Raw genomic sequence first — 20,021 nt, 5'->3', positions numbered from 1 at the left:
GCCTTGGCTCTTAGCTCCCTCGTCTCCACCGTGGCCTGTCATCCCACCTGCTCCACCGGGCTCCCTCGTCCCTCCGGCTCCACCTTGGTCAGTCGTCGACCATCCGCCGCCTCGGGACTCCACTCCTCTGGTTCCACCTCGTCACTCCATCCCTCCGGCTCTGTCAGGCTCCTCCTTCCCTCCGGTTCCACCTCCATCCTCGGTCGCTCCGGCTCCACATCGGTCTGCCAGGACCCTGCCTCCGCCTTGGTCGCCTGAGCCTTCTGCTCCACCTAGGCCCTCCGGAACCTCGATGTCCCCCTGGCTCTGCGGCTGTGCTGCTCCATCTTGGGCTCCTCACCCACCGGTGCAGTCTCCGCCTGTCGGCCCCCTGGTGTCGTCGACCCTTCCTTCACCATGGCTCCTCCCGCCGTCGACTCCACCTTGGATCTCCGTCCTGGCTGGTCTCTGGTGGACCATCTGGCTCCTCCTGCTCCTGTCTCCTCCCTGGCTCCTCCCTCCGTCGTCTCCTCCCTGGCTCCTCCTTCTGTGGTCCCTGTCTGCTGGCCCCCTCCTGGGAGTCCGTCCTCCACCGGAACCTCCTCCCAAGTTCCCACCCACGCCTCCCTCTGTTGTTTCTACGGTGCGAGGACGCACCTACCGGGAGGGGGGAGTACTGTCACACACCTGGACTCATTTAGTGTGTTTTTGCCCGTGACCCAGTTTCTGTCTTTCCGTGTTTGATTAGTTCCCAGGTGTGTCCATTATCTTCCTCATGTGTTCCATGTCCCTGTTAATTTAATGATTCCATCCACCTGTGTTTCCCCAATTATCTGTTGTACTTAAGCCTTGTCCTTTCAGTTCTGTGTTGTCGGGTCTTCATTCATCACTTGCTACTTACGTGTGTCTACCTCTGTGCTCCATGTTGGATATCCCCTGTGTTGGATATATTAAAAACCTTGTTCCGTTTATCCTCGACTCCGTATTCCTTCTGGCAGCGTAAAACCGTGACAGTTTGGGCAGACTGAGTCCAAGATAATTTCTTTGGTTTGCCCTTAAGCAATGAGGTTAGAGGGGCTGCAATGGAACTGTAGTTACGGATAAACCTCCTATAAAAGTTAGCAAATCCCAATAATCTCTGTAGCTCCTTAAGCGTGGTAGGACATGGCCACTCTGTGACTGCCTCAACCTTTCCAGTGTCCATCTCTACTCCTTTGTGACTTATCTTGTAACCAAGAAAGGTGGTACTAGAGACGTGGAACTCACACTTCTTTGCCTTGACATATAGATTGTTAGCCAGTAGTCGGGACAGAACATTTCTTACATGATTGATGTGTTGCTCACGTGTCTTCGAATAGATCAGAATATCATCAATGTAAGCAATAACATAGTGATTCAGAAGGTCACGGAAAATCTCATTAATGAACGATTGAAAAACAGACAGGGCATTGGCCAGGCCATACGGCATAACGGAGTATTCATAGTGCCCCCTAGTGGTGATAAAGGCGGTCTTCCACTCATCACCCTCTCTGATTCTGATTAAATTATAGGCACTGCGCAGATCCAATTTGGTGAAAATAGTGGCTTCACGTAACTGTTCTAATGCAGGAGGAACTAATGGAAGTGGATACCTGTTCTTTAATAGTCACTGTGTTGAGACCACGGTAATCTATGCAGGGACGTAGACCTCCATCCTTTTTTTCAGCAAAGAAGAAACCCGATGCTGCTGGTGACGTGCAAGGATGGATGAAACCAGATGCTAGAGCCTCCTCAATGTATTTTTCCATGGCCTGCATTTCAGGAATGGTTAATGGATATACCTTGCTCTTGGGAGGTGTAGTGTTCGGTAACAGTTCAATTGCGCAGTCCAAGCGGGCGGTGAGGAGGTAACTGGGTGGCCTTGGTTTTGTTGAAGACCTCGTTGTTATCAGAATACTCTGGGGGAATAAAAACTGATTCTTTAGATGCAGAGCTTTCAATAATGGTGGTTAAACAGGGAAATTGTAACTGGAGTTGAAGACAATGGCTGTTACAGTATGGCGACCATTTAGTAAGCTCCTTGGAGCTCCAGGAAATTTGTGGATCATGGATAGTCAGCCATGGATTACCCAATACTACTCGATGTTGTGGTGTAGATGTAACATACAAAGAAATAGTCTCTGAGTGGAACAGGCCAAACTTGACAGTAACGGGCACAGTTTGATGGGTAATTCCTCCACCAATAGGTTGGCTATTTATGGCAGTGATGTTAATAGGTGGTATGCACTGGATAACAGGTATGTTGAGTTCATGGACCAATTCATGATGAATCAAATTTAAGGCAGAACCGGAGTCAATTAGTGCTGGAACACAATGGGCAGAATTAGCATGGTTGAGTGTGAGGAGAAGAGTAAAACAACTGGTCAGCATATTGGTTAAGGACGTACTCACTTTGATCTGGGAGGGCTTGTTAGGGCATGAACGACACTGATGACCTGGTTGACCACAGTAGAAACACAGACGATTAACTCGCCGTCGTTCCTTTTCTTCCACCGAGACTTTAGTTAAACCAATTTGCATGGGCTCAGCGGGTTCCTGATAATTAGTGGTTGGGGTGGACATTGAAGTAGCAAGCGAACTCGGAGGATTATTACGTAGCAGACCACCAGCGCCTTCGCAAGTCCATGTGGAAGTGATAACAACTAATGTAGACACTATGATAAATCAGTACTTTACTGTGTCAAATTTACATCGGAGATGCCCCATTCACATGCTTAAGCTGGCGATCAAAGATGCCATTAATGAGCACGATAACATTAATAGGCTGTTAGTGAAAGTCGGCAAGCTGGTGAAAAGTGTACGCAAGAGTACCCTGAACACAGAGGAAACAACGTGTCAACTCGCTATGGGATATACTATTCTGACAAACATCTCATTTTAGCATCAGTGTTAGATCCCCGTTTCAAGACAGAATGGATAATCCGAGATGAGTCTGTATGCAACAAACTCGGGGAGATCCGTGACCTCCTCATAAAAGAAGCGGAGGAAATTAATGCTCCCAGTGGGACACCCGAGACCGACACACCACCCGCCGCAGACCTGGATCCCGAGCCTGAACCAAAAAGAGCTCGTCTCTTCGGGTCATACTTCAACGAGCAGCAACGCATTACCGGAGACGCCAAAGGTGAAGTTGAAAGTTACCTCTCATCCCCGAGACAGAACCCAGACGCAGATGTCATTAGATTTTGGAAAGAAAACTCAACATCTTTTCCCCGCCTGTCTTAAGTAGCTCGCATTGTGTTCAGCATCCCAAGTGGGTCTGCGAGCGCAGAGAGGGTTTTCTCTGCTGCTGGCTTGCTCTCAAGAAACCACCGCATGAGTCTGAAGCCTCAGACATTGTCCAAACTTGTGTTCTTGAAGGTGAACTCAAAAGAACTGTAGATAAGGAAAGCAATTCTTTTTTTATTTTCTTTTTTTTTTTAGTTTGACAACAAAGCCAATTTAAATTGAAATCCACGTGCACTCATGCGCAAAACTCCAGTTAAGAATTTGGGCCTAATAGTTAATTTTAAGACTTTGATGTAGGCCTATAGCCTGTATATTTTTATTTATGTATTTAGGCCCATTAATTCGTTTAATTTTACAGCAGTTTTTTTTTTTTTTGTACAATTGATATAAGCCAATTAACAATTTAATCCTGCGCGCTGCGCAAAAGTTCAGTTATAAGAATGTTGCCTAATAGTTAATTTACTTTTAAAACGTTTATGTATATTTTTGTTTATATAATTTTTATTTATATTATTAGGCCCATTTATTCGTTTAATTTTACAGCAGTTTTTTTTTTTTTTTGGTACAATTGATATAAGCCAATTTAAATTTTAATTCTGCCAAAAGTTCAGTTATAAGAATGTTGGCCTTATAGTTAATTTACTTTTAAAACGTGTATGTATATTTTTGTTTATATAATTTTTATTTAGGCTATATTATTAGGCCCATTAATTTGTTTAATTTTACAGCAGTTTTTTTTTTTTGTACAATTAGGCCCATTTATTCATTTAAATTTACAGCAGTTTTTTTTTTCTTTTTTTGGTACAATTGATATAAGCCAATTTAAAATTGAATCCTGCTCGCTGTGCAAAAGTTCAGTTATAAGAATGTTGCCTAATAGTTAATTTACTTTTAAAACGTTTATGTATATTTTTGTTTATATAATTTGTGTTTATATTATTAAGCCCATTTATTCGTTTAATTTTACAGTAATTTTTGTGACTAATTTGTCATTTGTAATTTGAAATAAAACATTTCTATTTGAAAAATGTTGTTGTTGCTCATTAGTTCTTTAGGAGATAAGGGTGTGGTCTAAGCTAAAAGTCATATATAGATTTTTTTCTTTTTTGGAGCAAGTGGGGGGCAATTTGAGTGGAGCGCGAAGCAAACTGCGTTGAGTGCTGAGCGATAATGAGCGGAGCGGCCTGATAATGAGCGATAATGAGCGGAGCGGAGGGGTGAACAGTTCCGTAAGCGATGAGCGGAGATTCTCACAATCTCATTCGATACAATGAATCTAAAATATAAGAAAGTTTGCTTTTTTGAATAAAGTTACAAAAAATAAACCTTTTCTATGATATTAAAATTCTTTGAGACGTAATTTGTACGTCTATGACTGAGCTGGTGATTTTTTTGGACTGAAAAAATTTGACTGCTGGACAGCCCGGTCCCCCCCAGTTAAAAGATCCCATCTGCGCCCCTGCCATATCGATATTTGATTCATTGTACAGCCCTACTATAGATGTATTCATTCAAAAATGGCCAAATTACGTGACTCTCTGCTTTATATAGCAAGCTCCACTTTTGACTGGATCCCGCAATTCAATCCATGTCGCTTCGCAAACACAGACAGTTCTGACACAAAACAAAGTTGTTACATATCCTAAGGCTTTTTTAAGTGGGTATACGGAAATCCTTCTAGTGATGGGAAGTTCGGTTCTTTTCCGCGAACTGGTTCTTTCGGACAGTTCGATTCAATAAACCAGTTGAAAAAAACAGTTCACCAGTTCTTTTACACTCAATGTAATGACGTCATTGGTGTCAAGTCTATCGCGGGATTAACACATTCAAATATAAAGTCAATAATCATAACATCAGGTCAATTAAAACATCATTATAATCTGATACGTTTCTTACTCTTTGGATTTTTGTGTCTAAAGCTTCAACACATATACAGGCAGTGATCTGCAAACTAGGAAGCTTTACAGTTATGACGTCAATAAATTAGTCTTCATCAGTGCAGAAAGTATACTCCACTTATGTTTAATCCATTACTGTTCAGTTTGGTAGTTTAGATCACACACACTGTCGCTGAATTACGCATGCGCAGTATCATCAGCTCATCGGTTCTCAAATCGGATGCGTCCAAAAGAAACTGTTTTCGGTTCAGTGTACTGGTGATCCGAAAACCGATGCAACTGGTTCTTGACTCGAGAACGAGAATCAGCTAATCGGTTCTCAAATTGGACACGTCTGACAGAAATGGTTCTCAGTTCAGTGTACTGCTGATCCGACAACCGATGCAACCGGTTCTTGATTCGAGAACGAGAACTGCTCCAGCAGTGGGCGTGTTCGTTTGTGTTCTGGCTCGGATCGTGTACATCTTCAGTTCGCTCTTAACAGCAGTTTAGTCAGTGTATTGTTTGAGTACGTGAATTACTTCGGGATATTGGTTTATTTTGACTCAGAGGGAGTGTCAGCCACGTAAAAAAAGTCAACAGTTTAAGTAATTAGTGAATTCATGCTTATTGGAGACATTTAAAATGTTTCAGTTCGATTTGGTGTACTGGTACAGACACCTTTTCATGCGAGTTTATGTTCAAGACTAGGCTAACATTACATAGTTTTGCTTCATGTAGAATGATAAGGCTAATTATACATGCCTGACACTTTCTAAAACATTCTTACACAGTTTTGATAACGTTAATAATGAACACAATGTTAATGTAGCCTGCCTGTGATGAAATGCCGACTACACACACACACACACACATACACATGCTTAGTCTTGGGATTCCACAACTTCCCTTGATCATCCTCACAGCTTATTGCTTCTAGCCATTTTGTCATCCTTTCCGGCTCTGTATGTTTATTAGGAATGATGTAGAACTTCAATTCATAGTTTGTTTGTTTATTGGAGGTACAGAAAACGACACAGCAACTCTACGGCATGATTGTCCCGTGTATTTCAATTGGCGCCAAGGCAATGTTTACCCCACAGCTAAATTCACATCATGTGACGGGGCGTTCCTGGGGGTGTTCCCAGACCAACCGTCTGTATGTATGTAAGTTAGATATGTCTACAAATATTTGTACGGCCCCAAAGCTTCTCCAGATCTATTCATTTTATTTTAAACAAACTAACTATACTCGTAACACTGTGCATTATATCTCCTTGAATTTTTTTAAACATGTAATTAATTTTGGCGAAGAGATTATGAATAGCTTGTATTGTAACAGTAAATTAATCCCGTGTGTAACTTTAAATAAAAGTGCCTGCTATTTTAGCAAACACAATGCTAAATTAAAGATAATTCTTTACTAAACAAGACAACAAAAACAAACGGATTACAAATGTTTAAAATTGTATTAAGTTAATAATGCATGGTCTCAACTCACACAGTAGAAATAGACGCCCATTTTCGTGGTGGTGCAAACTCATGCCCTGACCAGTGATGCGCAGGTTGATCCAAAAAGAGCGGGTGCCTGTGGTTAAGAGTCATCCAAAAATATTTTTAATGATATTCAGGCCACGGTCAGTCGGATCGTTCGAAATAAAAATGCCAATTAAACCTTTGTAATTTATGTACCGTAGTACTAGACACATTTTTGAAACACATATGCCTCCACTTTACTGGCTGAATAACTGGCGCGATTATGGAGTGACCACCTGTCCCGTCCGCTTTTTGTTGACATTACATCAGCTAAGATGTATATGGGAACTCCTCCCTTCTCCACTTTTGCTGAAATCTTATTGGCTAACCAATTGACGCAAAGCATGCAAATACTGACAGGTTCGCAGCAGTATAAATTGCATGGGCGCAAAATTACGTCAGAATCACGACTGAATGCTAGCACAGCTTATCAAATAGCGACCACGGCGGATAACATAATGTCTTGTTCCTGCCTCTCAGGGAACCGAGGTTATGATAATAACCGGAGACGTTCCACTCTCGAGGTGGCAACACAACATTACGTCAGCTAAGACGTATATGGGAACTGTATAAAATCCAGCCGTGAGCAGTGAAGAAAAGCCTAGAACTGAGTCAATCACCCCCATACATAAACAAGACAGTTCTAGCCAATGGCCGTGTAAGAGTGTTTCTACAAACTATAAACTGAGAGTAGGTCTACAATGCGCTTCGATAAGGCGAGAACAAGAAGCAAGGCAGTCTTCAGGGAAAGCTCCTTAACCCTAATTGAAGCTGCGGCAGAGATAGAGCCCTCAAAACTAGAGCTAGATCCCATGGTGGCACGGAGGGCCGTGAAGGACACAATCTCCTCGCTCCCCTGAGAAAACTGATTACCAGAGCATGCTTAATGATTGATTGCCCGTCAACCGGGGAATGAGAAGCGGTAATAGAGGTCACATACACCTTCAGCCTGAATGGCAAACTCCTGCAGTCCATTCTGTGCTGTAGAAAGCGCAAAACATCCGACACGGAACAGGTCCCCGGGTCAATATGAATGTCCTCGCACCATTTTGTGAAAACTCCCCACTTCGTGTGCAGAGTGTCCTGCTTGTTTAGTGTCCCCACAGCGGCCACACATCAGGGTTCCACAGCTAGGGTGTCACCAAAGAGGCCGGAGGGAGTGACTCAAGCGTTTAAAAGCGCCCTGTGGTCCACGTCCTTCAGGTAACCTAGGGTAAGCCATGGGTGCTTGTTAAAGACGAGCAGGAACCCCATAGAACGGCCGATGGCTTGAGCGGAGCGCTTGGTAGCCATCAGCGCAAGATCAGTTGCCGCACACAGATCCCTGATGATGTGAAGCAGCTTTGGCTGGTTGAAGCAGCTTTGCCTGAAACACCTGGAGTATAGCCATGGCGTGAAGAGCAGAAGCTGCCTCCCCTGCAGCAGCATAGGCTTTGTCCGCCTGGTGGGGCGTGAACCTGCACGGCTTGGAGGGCAGGCTGAGGTCTGAACCCAGCGCTGAGGAAGACGGGCACAGGTGCGCAGAAACAGTCTCCTCAACATGGGGGCATGCGCACATACCCGTGTGCCTCCGTGTGCCCTTCCATGTGCGCGAACATGGCCTGCGTGGCAGAGTGGGTGTGCGCCAATTGGGGTGCAGCCCACGACTTCACCACGCGCTCGTGTATGTCTGAGAAGAATGGGGTTCTTCTCCTTGATGCGGCCTGGCGGCAGCTCAACTGGAGAGACCACGAGTTCAGCTTACTTTTCAAAGGCTCGTCAGATGCGTTCCAGGTGAGGTCCAGCTCCTTGACTGCCTTGCCGAGGATCCTGACAAGCTCCCTCGTGGTCGGAGTGGTCCGACTGAAATGCCCAAACCTTCTGTGACGCAGAGAGTGATGGGGGGAGGGGCCCACCAGCGGCCCACCCGTGGCCCACCAACGGCCCACCAGCGGCTATTGTCTGTGAAGCTGACAGCATCGAACTCGTCTTGGGGCGGGGGAGGGCCCACCAGCGGCTCGCTGGCAGCAGTGGGCCTCATCCCCGCTGTTGCCCAAGCCACTTCCCAGCACTTGGCAGCTCGGCGCAGTGGGCGCACGTGTCTTCCATGAAAGCTGCCTCGGCATGGGAGAGGCCCAGGCAGGTCACACAGAACTGGTGAGGGTCCTGCGGGTCAATGGGAACCACACAAATCTGACAAGTAACAGCCATCGGATGATGAGAGGATACAGGTTTGTAATCCTCTAATGCAACTTCAACGATGGCAAGACAAGACTTCTAGCATGAAGACAAATCTTCTAGCATGAAAAAAGAGATTCTGACATAATGTTCGTGCCCATGCAATTTATACTGCACGCGAACCTGTCAGTATTTGCATGCTTCTCGTCAATTGGCCAGCTGCCCCCAGCTGGCGTTAGCCAATAAGATATATATATATATATACATATATACACACATATACACATATATACACACATATACACATATATACACACACATATATATACATCAGATATATATATATATATATATATATATATATATATATATATATATATATATATATATATATATATATATATATATATATATATATATATATATATATATATATAAACAGGTCCTGACGCACAATATTCAATAAAGCTAAAGTGAAATTGTTTCTTTCCTCCTGTGACCCTCGACGAAAAGACTCTCGTTTTCATTTATAAAGTAGCTTTGTCTAATTTTAATACATGATGGTCATTCTTACTTGTATTTTAATATCACTACTTATTATGAATGTAGCTGATGGTAAGTCTGTTACTTCCATTTCTGTGACGTCTCTTAAAGGAACTGACTATTGTTATTTTCTACTTATAAAAAATGGGGTCTTTATTGCCCTCTAAATCAAATAATTTCCCATATCTCTTTTTCTATCCCTGCTATGATTTGAAAGGTCCAAAAGTACAGTTACACAGCCATCAAAACGCCTATAAATAACACTCATATTAAAGCACAAGTACAAAAAAATAATAGAGAAATGTCATCTTTTTATATTACCAATCTTAATCGCGGCTTGCTTGATCGTGTTTTTCTGAACTCTCGTTTCAGTGCCTGTTCTTATCATCTCCTGATGTGCACATAATTCAATAAAGCGAAAGTGAAATTGTTTCTTTCCTCCCGTGACCCTCGTCGAAAAGGATGTCGTTTTCATTTATGATATAATGATAGCTTTGTCTGATTTTAATTCATGATGGACATTCTTACCTGTATTTTAAGACCACTTCTTATTATGTTGGTCGCTGATGGTAAGTATTATCACTTTTAAGTTTATACGCGATTTTTAAGACATTACTTAGTCTGTTTCTTGATAGGGTTGACTGTGCACGGTCCCTCTGGTCCTCTGGTTGCTCCTCTGGGATCTTCAGTGGTTTTGCCCTGTTATGTTGATGAACTCTTACTAATGAAGGATCTGGAGGTAGAATGGAGAAGAACAGACTCAGAGACTCTGGTTCATGTGTATAAAGATGGTAAGAGTCGACCAGCGTCCCGGCATCAGGATTATCATGATAGAGCTCATTTCTTTACTGATCAGATTCAACATGGAAACTACTCCCTCCGTCTGGACAATCTGACAGCTGAAGATGAGGGAAAATACACCTGTAAAGTTTACAGTCAGAAGGATTCTGGAGAAACTGTGGTTCAAATAAAGCATGGTGAGTGAGAGCCACCTCAATTCTGCTGAAAAATATTAAACAGATGTATTTTATGTGATGGAATTTAAACAATTTTTATTCTTTCAGAGCGTTTGCTAGTGTCTGGATCTGATCGGTCAGTTTATGCATCTGTGGGTGAGGACGTCACTCTGAACTGCTCTGTGGACTCTCACATCACACCTGAACACACTGAAGAGGTTTCATGGAAGAAAACAGATGAAGATGAAGATATTCTAGTTCTTCTGTACCAAAACAATCAGACTTTTCCAGATTCATCACATGAGAGATACAGAGACAGAGTCGAGTTCTTCACTGCAGAAATCCCCAAAGGAAACTTCTCTCTCAGACTGAAGAGTGTCAGAACTGAGGATAAAGGAGTTTACATGTGTAAAGTGTTTGCTGGAGGACTTTCAGCCAATGCAACTGTTTTACTGGAGCAACTGGGTGAGTCCGCAAACAAAGTAAAAAGTAAAACAATGTCTATTTGTGCCAAATTTAAAAAGACAACCTTGTTGGCAATTTACATTTTTATTAACCCCACCCACCTTTCAAATCATTTGAATATTGTTCTGTTGACACAATTTGAAAATAGCATCTGTTATCGTTTCCACTTGGTGTAAACAAGATACTTGTTAAAACTGCTGGTTTGAAATCTACCACGCAATGTAAGGTGCAAATTACTGTTAAAATGATTGTAGGAGGTTATTTAAAGAATGAGTTGCCTTGATTGCAATATAAGAATCAATGATTAAATACACCAAGTTGATTCAGGGCAGATGCAAATGTTATATTTGATGTTTGTTTCACAGGTTTCTCGTCTCGGCACATAGCCGTGTTGTTCTTCTGTTTCACTGCTGGCTCTGGAGCTGTGCTTCTGCTCTTCTCTCTGATCTACTGCAGATCAGATAACACTGTTTGTAAGCTAATTGATATATATATATATATATTGTTATTTAAATCAAAGTAAGTGTTTTGTTAATTTTAACTGTGATCTCCAGCCACAAGCAACAAAATCAGGAAACTTGAGCTTTATTTGGTCTTTTGTCCAAACATCTGTATGTTCTTGGCCTTCATCCTCTGGGGCTTTACTGAAGGTGAGTAGTTTAGTGTTCTCAGTTATATTTGTAAATATTAAAATGAAATAAGTATAATAATATATTAAATACTCTTAATATAATCTTAACAATGTTCTTGCCCATGCTGGTGGGAGAGGTTGGAATGGAAGATACAGATTGTGTGGACAGGTGTCTTATTCACCTAACAAGCTGTCATTAGGATTCACTTAAAGTGAAAGTGGGCAAACTTACAACATCAGCAGGGATCAAATAAATATTTCCCCCACTGAAAGGAACATGAGTGTGGTTCACAAATAAGGACTGCACAAGAGTTAAACTTAAAATAAAGACTTATTACAGTATACAGTAATACGATTATTCTAAAGTCTTCTGATACTTAAGTTGTGTCTAACATAATAGATCATCTGGAGAATTAGATATTTCAAATGTCATACTTATGTCAGTGTGATATTTTATTTTATTTCAATTCATTTATGTAATTCATATATATAACACAGGTTTTTGATTTGTCATTATGAGGTGTAGAGAAAAATGTGGAAAATAAAAAGCGGTCTCAAGTCAATAATTTCATAAGTGATTTTGTTGCAGGATTTCTATATGAGACGATTTTTTGCTGTGCTCTTTATATTCTGAGGCCTCTGACATTGATTTATGTTGCATCATATTTAGAGAAGATGTCAGGTTTGTATTTTTCATTGTTTTTTTTTTTTCTTTTTATATCATCTGTTTTCTCATATTATGTCTGAAATCCCCATAATCTCTGTTAGTGACCTTTATGAGTTTTTTATTTTATTTTATTTTATTTAATGAAGTGCAACAATGTGGAAAAGAATAATTGATTTTCTGTGAAGTATTGCATGTATTTGTTTGTTTAAAAAAAATCTTTTTTTGTTCACAGGAATCTACCTTCGCTCTGAATTGTTTATTTTTATGATGGTCTATTTTTCAGGTTGGTAAATCCAAACATTTTTTCATATGATCATGTGATCATGTGTTCATATTATCATGCTGTCATTAATGCACAATATTAGTTCAGAATAATCTGCAGTGACCTAAAAATATCAGCAATGGATTAATACTTTAGTGTATCGTGACTAATATATCAACTTTACCACTTCACTACTAAGAAATGTAATGTAGCTCTTTAGTTGTGAAACTATTTTATGAATCATTTTTTTATAGTATTGCTGACAAGAAGTTTCTGTCCTGTGTTTGTTCTCTCCAAGAGCTTTGCATACGTTAGAATGTCATCAGCCAATCAGAATCAAGCATTTAACTGCTGTTATTTTGTTTCAGTTCTTTTGAGTCGAGCTTGGGGAAATATTGGACATTATGCAGAGTCTGAAAAAATAACACTAATAGCTGTGTTTGTAGTCATGATTCTGCTCTTTGTCATCAACTTCATTTACTGTAAGTATTTCTGTTTCCATTTGTTTGTACAGTGTAAGTGTTGTGAATCTGTTTTCTCATCTTATATAAGCAACTAAATTGTCAGCGATCTTCATGAGTACAGTAATTCCCATATAATAATGATGACATTTTTTTTTTTTACAATCTCTACGGACAAAAAAAAAATCACATCTGAAGCAGAACTGAAGAAAACGTTTATTTTCTTTTAGTGTTTACTGAAATCAAGGAGATGTCATGTCGTGGAGAGATATGTGAATGGATATGGAATAAATTAACCTTTATAGCTGCATTCAGCTTTTTCATTCTGCCTTCATTACAATTCACCCTCCTGTTCATCGCTTTCAGAGCCACTGGAGGAGGTCAGTGACTCTTAATCAAATCTGTGACATTAATGAGGAGTAAAAAATATTCACAAATGAGAACAGCAGTATTAGTGAGACTTAAGTCTCATCTTTGTTCATAAATTAAATGAAAATAAAAACATTGCATTATTACAAATGTCTCTGTTACAGAATACAAAAAATTATTTAAGTAAATCTTACACAGATGTCGCTATTCTTCTGTTTTTAGGGTTTTTGATCTCCATCATTTTCCCGTTCTTATTTTTTCTGACATTTACCTGTTTACCAAAAAGCCAAGATAAAAGCTGTAAGTATGTGATGAATTCATCTGTCTATAGATCTGTGATCAGTGAGCAAACAGAGTTTCAGTAAATCTGGATGATTCAAAGACCAGTGTCACAGTCTAATCTGAATCTCACTGAAGTTCAGTTCAAAATGTTTTTTTCTGTTACATGATTCATTTTACATTCATGTTTTTGCTTTCATTTTCACATTTTTAAATATCCAAGCAATCTCTGTTTTGAACAGATTATTGTATTCAAATGTTCAAATCTTCTTCAGGTTCAAATATGCTCAATGTAATATCGTGGATGATGGTCATGTTTATCATGACTGCAGTAATGATGTATTTCTACATCGCAGCACTGAAAAATGAAAAAGGTACAATCCCATTACTAATAACAGGAAATTATTAAAACATATTTTTCTAATTCCCTCAGCACATAATTCATGTGTGTTTCATTTATAAATGAACATTTGAACATGGATTTCAGTCACTGAATTTTTTATACAATAAAGTCTAATATATATAATACAAATATTCTTGTGCAGATGGAGCAGGATGGACATGTACAGCTGTATTTGTGCAAGTGCTGTGGATGATCGGAATGTACATTCATATTACTGAAGATCTGGGTACAGTATTGATCATCTACTGGATTTATCTTTGAGAAGTTTTTCCTTCCTTCGGTCTTTGGCTTTAAATATGGCTACAGTGTGCTATCAGTTTGGAAGAGATTTTCATTGTAATTCTAATAAAATAAAACATCATCGATGGCTCTCTCTCTCTCTGATTGGGGAAATTGACATTACTTTCACTGTGGGGTTCACTCTACCCATAATGCACTCTGATTCACAGCGTTATAGCTGACATTGGTCAAAAATATCAATCCACAACACAACTAGCCTATATTGCTAATTTACTAAAATGGCTTAAAACTATGAATTTATATATTTACATCGATTTAAATGTGTGTCTGCTTTATGAATTTGTGAACATGTAACTACAGAAAACCGCATGAGTGTAACATTAGTGATTTATTAATCAACCTTTTTAAATCCAGTTTAGCCATTTCAAAACAAAATAATAATCAAATAGATCCTCCAGAATCACACAACAATATCCTTATAGAATTGAGAATGATAATAAAATTGGCAATAAATATAGATTAGATTAAGAGTAGTTTAAGATGGATTCTCATTCTAATGGCTGAAAGTTTTAGTGGGTAATAAATGGTGTTATGACTCTAAAGTGAATTAATATTATGCTTTATACAGGACATCTGAACAACAAAATGGTGAATCTATTTTACAGATCTCACCATTAAAAAGATGCTGTTTGTGTTTGGATCAGTTGGGGTTGTTTTACTGAACTCTGTTACACTGATAACTGAACTGATCCTGAAAACAGGTGAGTCAACACAACATTTTATTATGCTACCATGCTATATGATGTAATTATTGAAAAAGATGAATTTAAATAATACTAATGATTATAGTCTAATGTTTAGATTTGATTTTCAGTTCATGGAGAGCGTGTGGTGGACATGAGAGTCGTCGTCTTCACCTCTGAAAGTCTCTTTGTGTTTTCTCTGCTGATTTTACTCTTGTTTCAATCCTGTAAGTAAAACTGGTATTATTATAATTTCTCTGTTTTCATTACAAATCTTCAGCATGTTTAATGTCCTTTACATTCATTTCAGCTGGTCATTATGTGTTGTGGTGTCTTGTTCATAATGAAGTTTTCCAAACTGATTTAATGGCTTAATTAATTCTGCCTCTTAACACACAGGGATTTCTGATATAAAGTGCCAGCAATGTTGTCAGGTTAGTATTATTGCACTGATTAGAGATTTACTGAACAGTCGACTTGAAATTTAGTTCATGTTTAATGTAGTTAACATATTTATCCGTATTAACCAGAAAGCAGCGATGACTGAATCAAACCAGAACCAGGATTCACTGGTCAGTATCTTATAGATGCTTTTATTGATTTTATTATCAACCTACAATAAAAGGCTATTTGCTTCATGTTAAAGTCATCCTAAATAAGTAGATTAAAACATATCTCTTTTCCTGAACCCAGAATGCAGCAGTATCTGATGAAGCTCCTGCCAATGAATCAAACCAGATGCTTTAATTATATGAACTCTCCTGAAGACTGAGGATCTGGAGGCTGTAGGACTGACATGACAGAAGAAACTCCCGATTCAATGGAAACACAGACGTGATCAACAATGAGAGGAAAGCACTCTTAATCCAACATTATTAACATTTGTTCAAACTCCCAGAAGCGCAGTTATTTAAGATAAGAGATCAAACTTATCCTTAAATTGTAATGTAGCTATACTGTATATGTTTTATTTTTTTACATATTTTTTTATCTTGGCTTTGTAAGTAGCCTAACTATAAATATGTTAATTGTTGCATCAAACTTTTTCTTTTCTTTCATGTAGCCTAATAATGATTTGTTTTTAAGACTAGCTGATTCTAGCTGTAGATGGGGTTTGGTACCGAAACCGGTACCTAGACCTGTCTCCTCGCTTTCAGCGCTCTTCAGTACGCAGACCGCAGCGGAGCAGCGTGAGTGGACTCAAACACAAACAGAGGACACAAGGTGTGTTTATCGAACCGATTGTAAAATATCTGTATCTGTGCAGATCTTTGTCATAAATAGAGTTTACAAAAGGTCACGAGGGAGCAGTCGCTTTCGCTGCGATCACCGCTCAATGAAAATCTAGCCTTTAACACATATGAATGGATACTTTAAGTATATTTAAATAAGTATAATTAAATCATATTTACTTTATACATACACTACTGTGCAAAAGTCTTTGGCACGTTAGTATTTTTATTTAAAAGATTGTTGTTCGGCCAGTTATTTATATATTTTGCTGAAGTGTGTCAGTAGAAAATATCAGTTTACATTTCCAAATATTCATTTTGAGATCTGTGTGTTTCAGCTCTATGGAGCCCTTTTGTTGCACTTGTATTTGTGTTTCAGTTTACTTTTTTTGGCTTGGTTGTGTGGTTGCAATATGTTCATTGTCAAACTCCAACATAAGATTATATTTAATTCTTAAAAAAAAAAACACATTTTATTTTAAATAAATTAATTTTATTGACAAAATATTTGAGTTTGTCTTGTATTTTTTTTTTCATGCGATCAGATAACATTTCAAGCTGTCATGTGACAACATGCCCCCATCTACAGGGCATTTTGTCACATTTTCCCTTCCCATTTTGGGGAGTAAATAAAGAAAAACATATGCACTGTAATTATGAAACCGTGACCTGTGTATTATACAAGTGTGAAATTACAGTGGATTTACACAATTTGAGAATGTCAAAAAGTGTTACTTCTGTGCCCCACTCTCCCTACATACTGCTACACTGCACAGAAATTACTTCCTTTTTAAATATTGTTGGCACACACCGCTGAAAACCAATGTGTCATTAAAGATAATGCAGTCTTGTGCTTAACATGCCAGATGATTTTAACCTCCTGAAAGTCAACACAACAGCAGCCAGAAAACCATCAACAGGAGTCCAGAACATTCCTTTATAGCAAAGATTAAACAGGAATAAACTTCTCTTGTAGTTGAATATTGGTTCAATTATTACAGATGAAATGTCTTGTTGGAAAATGTCAGTAATTCTTGCCTTATACATTTTCCAGCCCAGAATCATTTAAAATGTAAAGCACATGCAGATCAGCCATTCACTCTAAAAATGGTGCTATGTAGAACCATAAGAGGTGCCATATAGTACTTTATTGCTTCAACAAAAAAAATGCTCAACAGTGGATCTTTGGCTTTTTATCATAGGAGAACCTCTTTTGGTACTATATGGCACATATTCTTAAAGATAAGCATAACAGCACGTTTGTCAAATGTGATACACAGAACCATTAGAGGTGTCATATATGACTACCATAGATGAGCTAATATGCTTTGAAATGACATTTTACTCAAATTCTTCTATAATCTTTAATGATGGTCTAAACATAAGATTTTGTATATGAAAGATCCATGTGCCAAGTCCACAATATGTAATAGTTTTGTGTAAAGAACGGACCAAAAATTAAGACTTCATGTACTGAATGTATTGTTTTTATGGATACATTTATTTATCATGAATTGATTTACATTTACTGGTGCTGCACGTGACTAAAAACAAACTCTTATTTTACTCTTGCGTACTATTTACTTTTTTGTTTTTCTGTGTTGTTCATTTACACCTTTGCTTTATTTTTTGGGAAGCCTTTTTTCACTTGGCATGTTGTGTTTTTTCCATGTTGGGGATGGAGCAGTGAAGGAAGGGGTGTTTTTGTTTGGGTTGATGTCAAATATCAGCAGTTTCTCAGAAACTGGTTTATCTGTATTAACTACAGTTCCTCTGAAACCGCTTTCAGTAGATCTGGATCCACCAGACTGCTCTCAAACTTCAGGCTCGATCAGCCACAGAGCTGGTTATAATTTTTAATAACTGAAAATGAACAGCCTGCTTATATTCACATGTGTATCTGTCATTCTGATTAACGGTATGTACATTGATTTTCTCTCTTCTAGTTAATGCATGAAACAAAACTAAATTAATGGTTCATTTTAGATCTATGCAATATAAATACCAGCAAATTTGAGAGGCATCTGTTTAAGTTTTCTTAAGTAAACAGTAAAGGAAAATCACGGTTTCATGGGAGCTACTGTCACACCGATATGTCAGTCTCGCATGCTATATTACATACTATAATATACTATACTATACTATACAATGCTATACAATAAGTTACCCTAAAGAGTCATATATTATTAGCTGCTAATTACATCTTCAACAGTGTAATTAAATCACTGTGCGAGAAGGTTACATTAAAAACATACATTTTAACATTACACATTTAATTTTGATGTTGAATCCACTTATTTATACAGAATTGTTCTGTAGGAAACGAAATCAAAAGCACTCCCACGTAAAGCTGTATCAATGGCATTTTATTGCAGATAGGACAAACTATCCAGGGCATTATAGTTTGTGCTTTGTTTTCGCAGCGTTTAGCAATGTAGCAAACCACTGTTGACTTCTTGAATCAGAGGTGTTTATAAAGTTGGAATCCACTCCCCGCTCAAATCGCTGGAGTTTATTTTTTATTTTTATTATTGTATTACAGGTATTGTGTTCAGCATAAATCATCTCATTACAGGGCTGTAAATCACTCACTTTTTCGGGCAAGTGTGTTCACATTGAGGTTTTCAAAAGCAGGTGTGAATAAATATGGATTTAAATTCAAAGAGACTGTATAGTCTGTGAATGATCTGATGTTTTACTCTGACCCAGAATAAAGCAAGATTTTATACCAGGAAAATTCATACCAGGAAATTCCTAATATGGACAAAAGCGTCCAGTCCCGCCCACAGCTGGTGCCGGAAGTAAAAATTCAATGCAATTTCTGCATTGACATTTGAGGTATAAGCCATAAAAACGTAACCATACATGGTAGACTTAAAACCAGCTACGGCTGTAGGCTACTAAGCGATAGTATATGCTCATATAAACGCAAAAGGATCATGGGGCACTAACCTTGTTTTGATATAAATGCCTTTTATTCGCGATGTCTTGACTAAGTACTTCATTACCCACAATCCTGAACAATCCCACAATCCCACAGTGATGCATCTGATTGGTGGAGCTCGTGTAACCGTCTGGTAAACCCTGCGAAGGTCCGTGAAGACTGAAGATCATTAATAAAAAAATAAAATAAAACAAAAACATTTGTTGCGTATTTGCATGGCAGACTTATCATTGCAATCATGATCTCCTTGGCTGCCATGAGAGTTTTGCAGGGAGGTTGGTAATTTAGCTAGGCTACTGTAGCCTTCATATGGTATGAGTCATATCAAGCATTTTATAATGCCACTGTCAAAACAATATTTAGCCTAGCCACCCAGAGCAACATAAGAGGCCTCAGAAAACAAAGAGCACAGCAAGAGACAGTCCTGATCACTGTAAACATGTCTATTCAACTTCAGCTGTCAGACGGAGGGAGAAATTTCCATGTTGAATTTGATCAGTAAAGAATGAGCTCTACCATGATAATCCTGCTGTTGGGCCTTTGGTTGACTCTCACTATCTTTATACAGATGAACCAGAGTCTCTGAGTCTGTTCCTCTTCATTCCACCTTTAGTCTTTTCTTTAATAAGTGTTTGTTAATCTGACAGCCTTAATTTTCTCAAGACACTGCAATAAGGGCTCTTAAGAACAAGTATCCTTACGTTTCAAAGGTACATAGGTAAATTTGCGTATTGTCTGCATAACAATGAAAAGGAATGCAGAAATCTGCTGTTTTTAATCAGTTTGTGCCGGTGTCTCTTTCAGAGAGATCATTGTTAAAATGAAATCAACCTCATGTATGCATGAATACTGTTCCTCCCTGACTTTTAAGAAAGTGAAGTGCCATTCAGCCAAGTATGGTGACCCATACTCAGAATTTGTGCTCTGCATTTAACCCATCCGAAATGCACACACACAGAGCAGTGAACACACACACACACTGTGAGCACACACCCGGAGCAGTGGGCAGC

General features: G+C 38.9%; 2 protein-coding genes across 3 annotated transcripts in view; both read left to right on the top strand.

Annotated features, from left to right (window-relative positions):
- Window positions 1-9,772: 9,772 nt before the first annotated feature.
- On the top strand, window positions 9,773-16,580 carry LOC127952288 (uncharacterized). The gene is made up of 17 exons (XM_052550678.1): window positions 9,773-9,928; window positions 9,995-10,336; window positions 10,424-10,780; window positions 11,146-11,253; window positions 11,335-11,430; window positions 12,001-12,093; window positions 12,311-12,361; window positions 12,709-12,822; window positions 13,032-13,181; window positions 13,393-13,470; window positions 13,725-13,823; window positions 13,995-14,078; window positions 14,758-14,853; window positions 14,967-15,062; window positions 15,235-15,269; window positions 15,366-15,407; window positions 15,529-16,580. Exons 1-17 carry the CDS (start codon window positions 9,871-9,873, stop codon window positions 15,580-15,582), a joined length of 1,953 nt encoding a protein of 650 aa, XP_052406638.1. The 5' UTR covers window positions 9,773-9,870; the 3' UTR covers window positions 15,583-16,580.
- Window positions 16,581-17,845: 1,265 nt separating this feature from the next.
- LOC127952286 (uncharacterized) overlaps window positions 17,846-20,021 on the top strand; it is a 34,464-nt gene continuing 32,288 nt past the window's right edge. The window contains exon 1 of one of the 2 annotated variants that reach the window (XM_052550676.1): window positions 17,846-17,985. In XM_052550676.1, the coding sequence (XP_052406636.1) occupies window positions 17,937-17,985 (49 nt within the window). In that variant the 5' untranslated portion in view covers window positions 17,846-17,936. The remainder of the gene's footprint in view (window positions 17,986-20,021) is intronic. The other variant, XM_052550675.1, reaches the window with a different exon arrangement.

Source organism: Carassius gibelio, chromosome B3 (assembly GCF_023724105.1).
Source record: "Carassius gibelio isolate Cgi1373 ecotype wild population from Czech Republic chromosome B3, carGib1.2-hapl.c, whole genome shotgun sequence".
Taxonomy (NCBI): Eukaryota; Metazoa; Chordata; class Actinopteri; order Cypriniformes; family Cyprinidae; genus Carassius; species Carassius gibelio.
This window is presented reverse-complemented; position numbering and strand designations above follow the sequence as displayed.

What these genes read in the sequence shown, in the direction of transcription:
- LOC127952288 (XM_052550678.1), top strand. Translation starts at nt 9,871, where the DNA reads ATGATGGACATTCTTACCTGTATTTTAAGACCACTTCTTATTATGTTG. An exon ending in TGTGGTTCAAATAAAGCATG is followed by an intron (nt 10,337 to 10,423) that starts GTGAGTGAGAGC and finishes TTATTCTTTCAG; the next exon opens with AGCGTTTGCTAGTGTCTGGA. An exon ending in ACCAGAACCAGGATTCACTG is followed by an intron (nt 15,408 to 15,528) that starts GTCAGTATCTTA and finishes TCCTGAACCCAG; the next exon opens with AATGCAGCAGTATCTGATGA.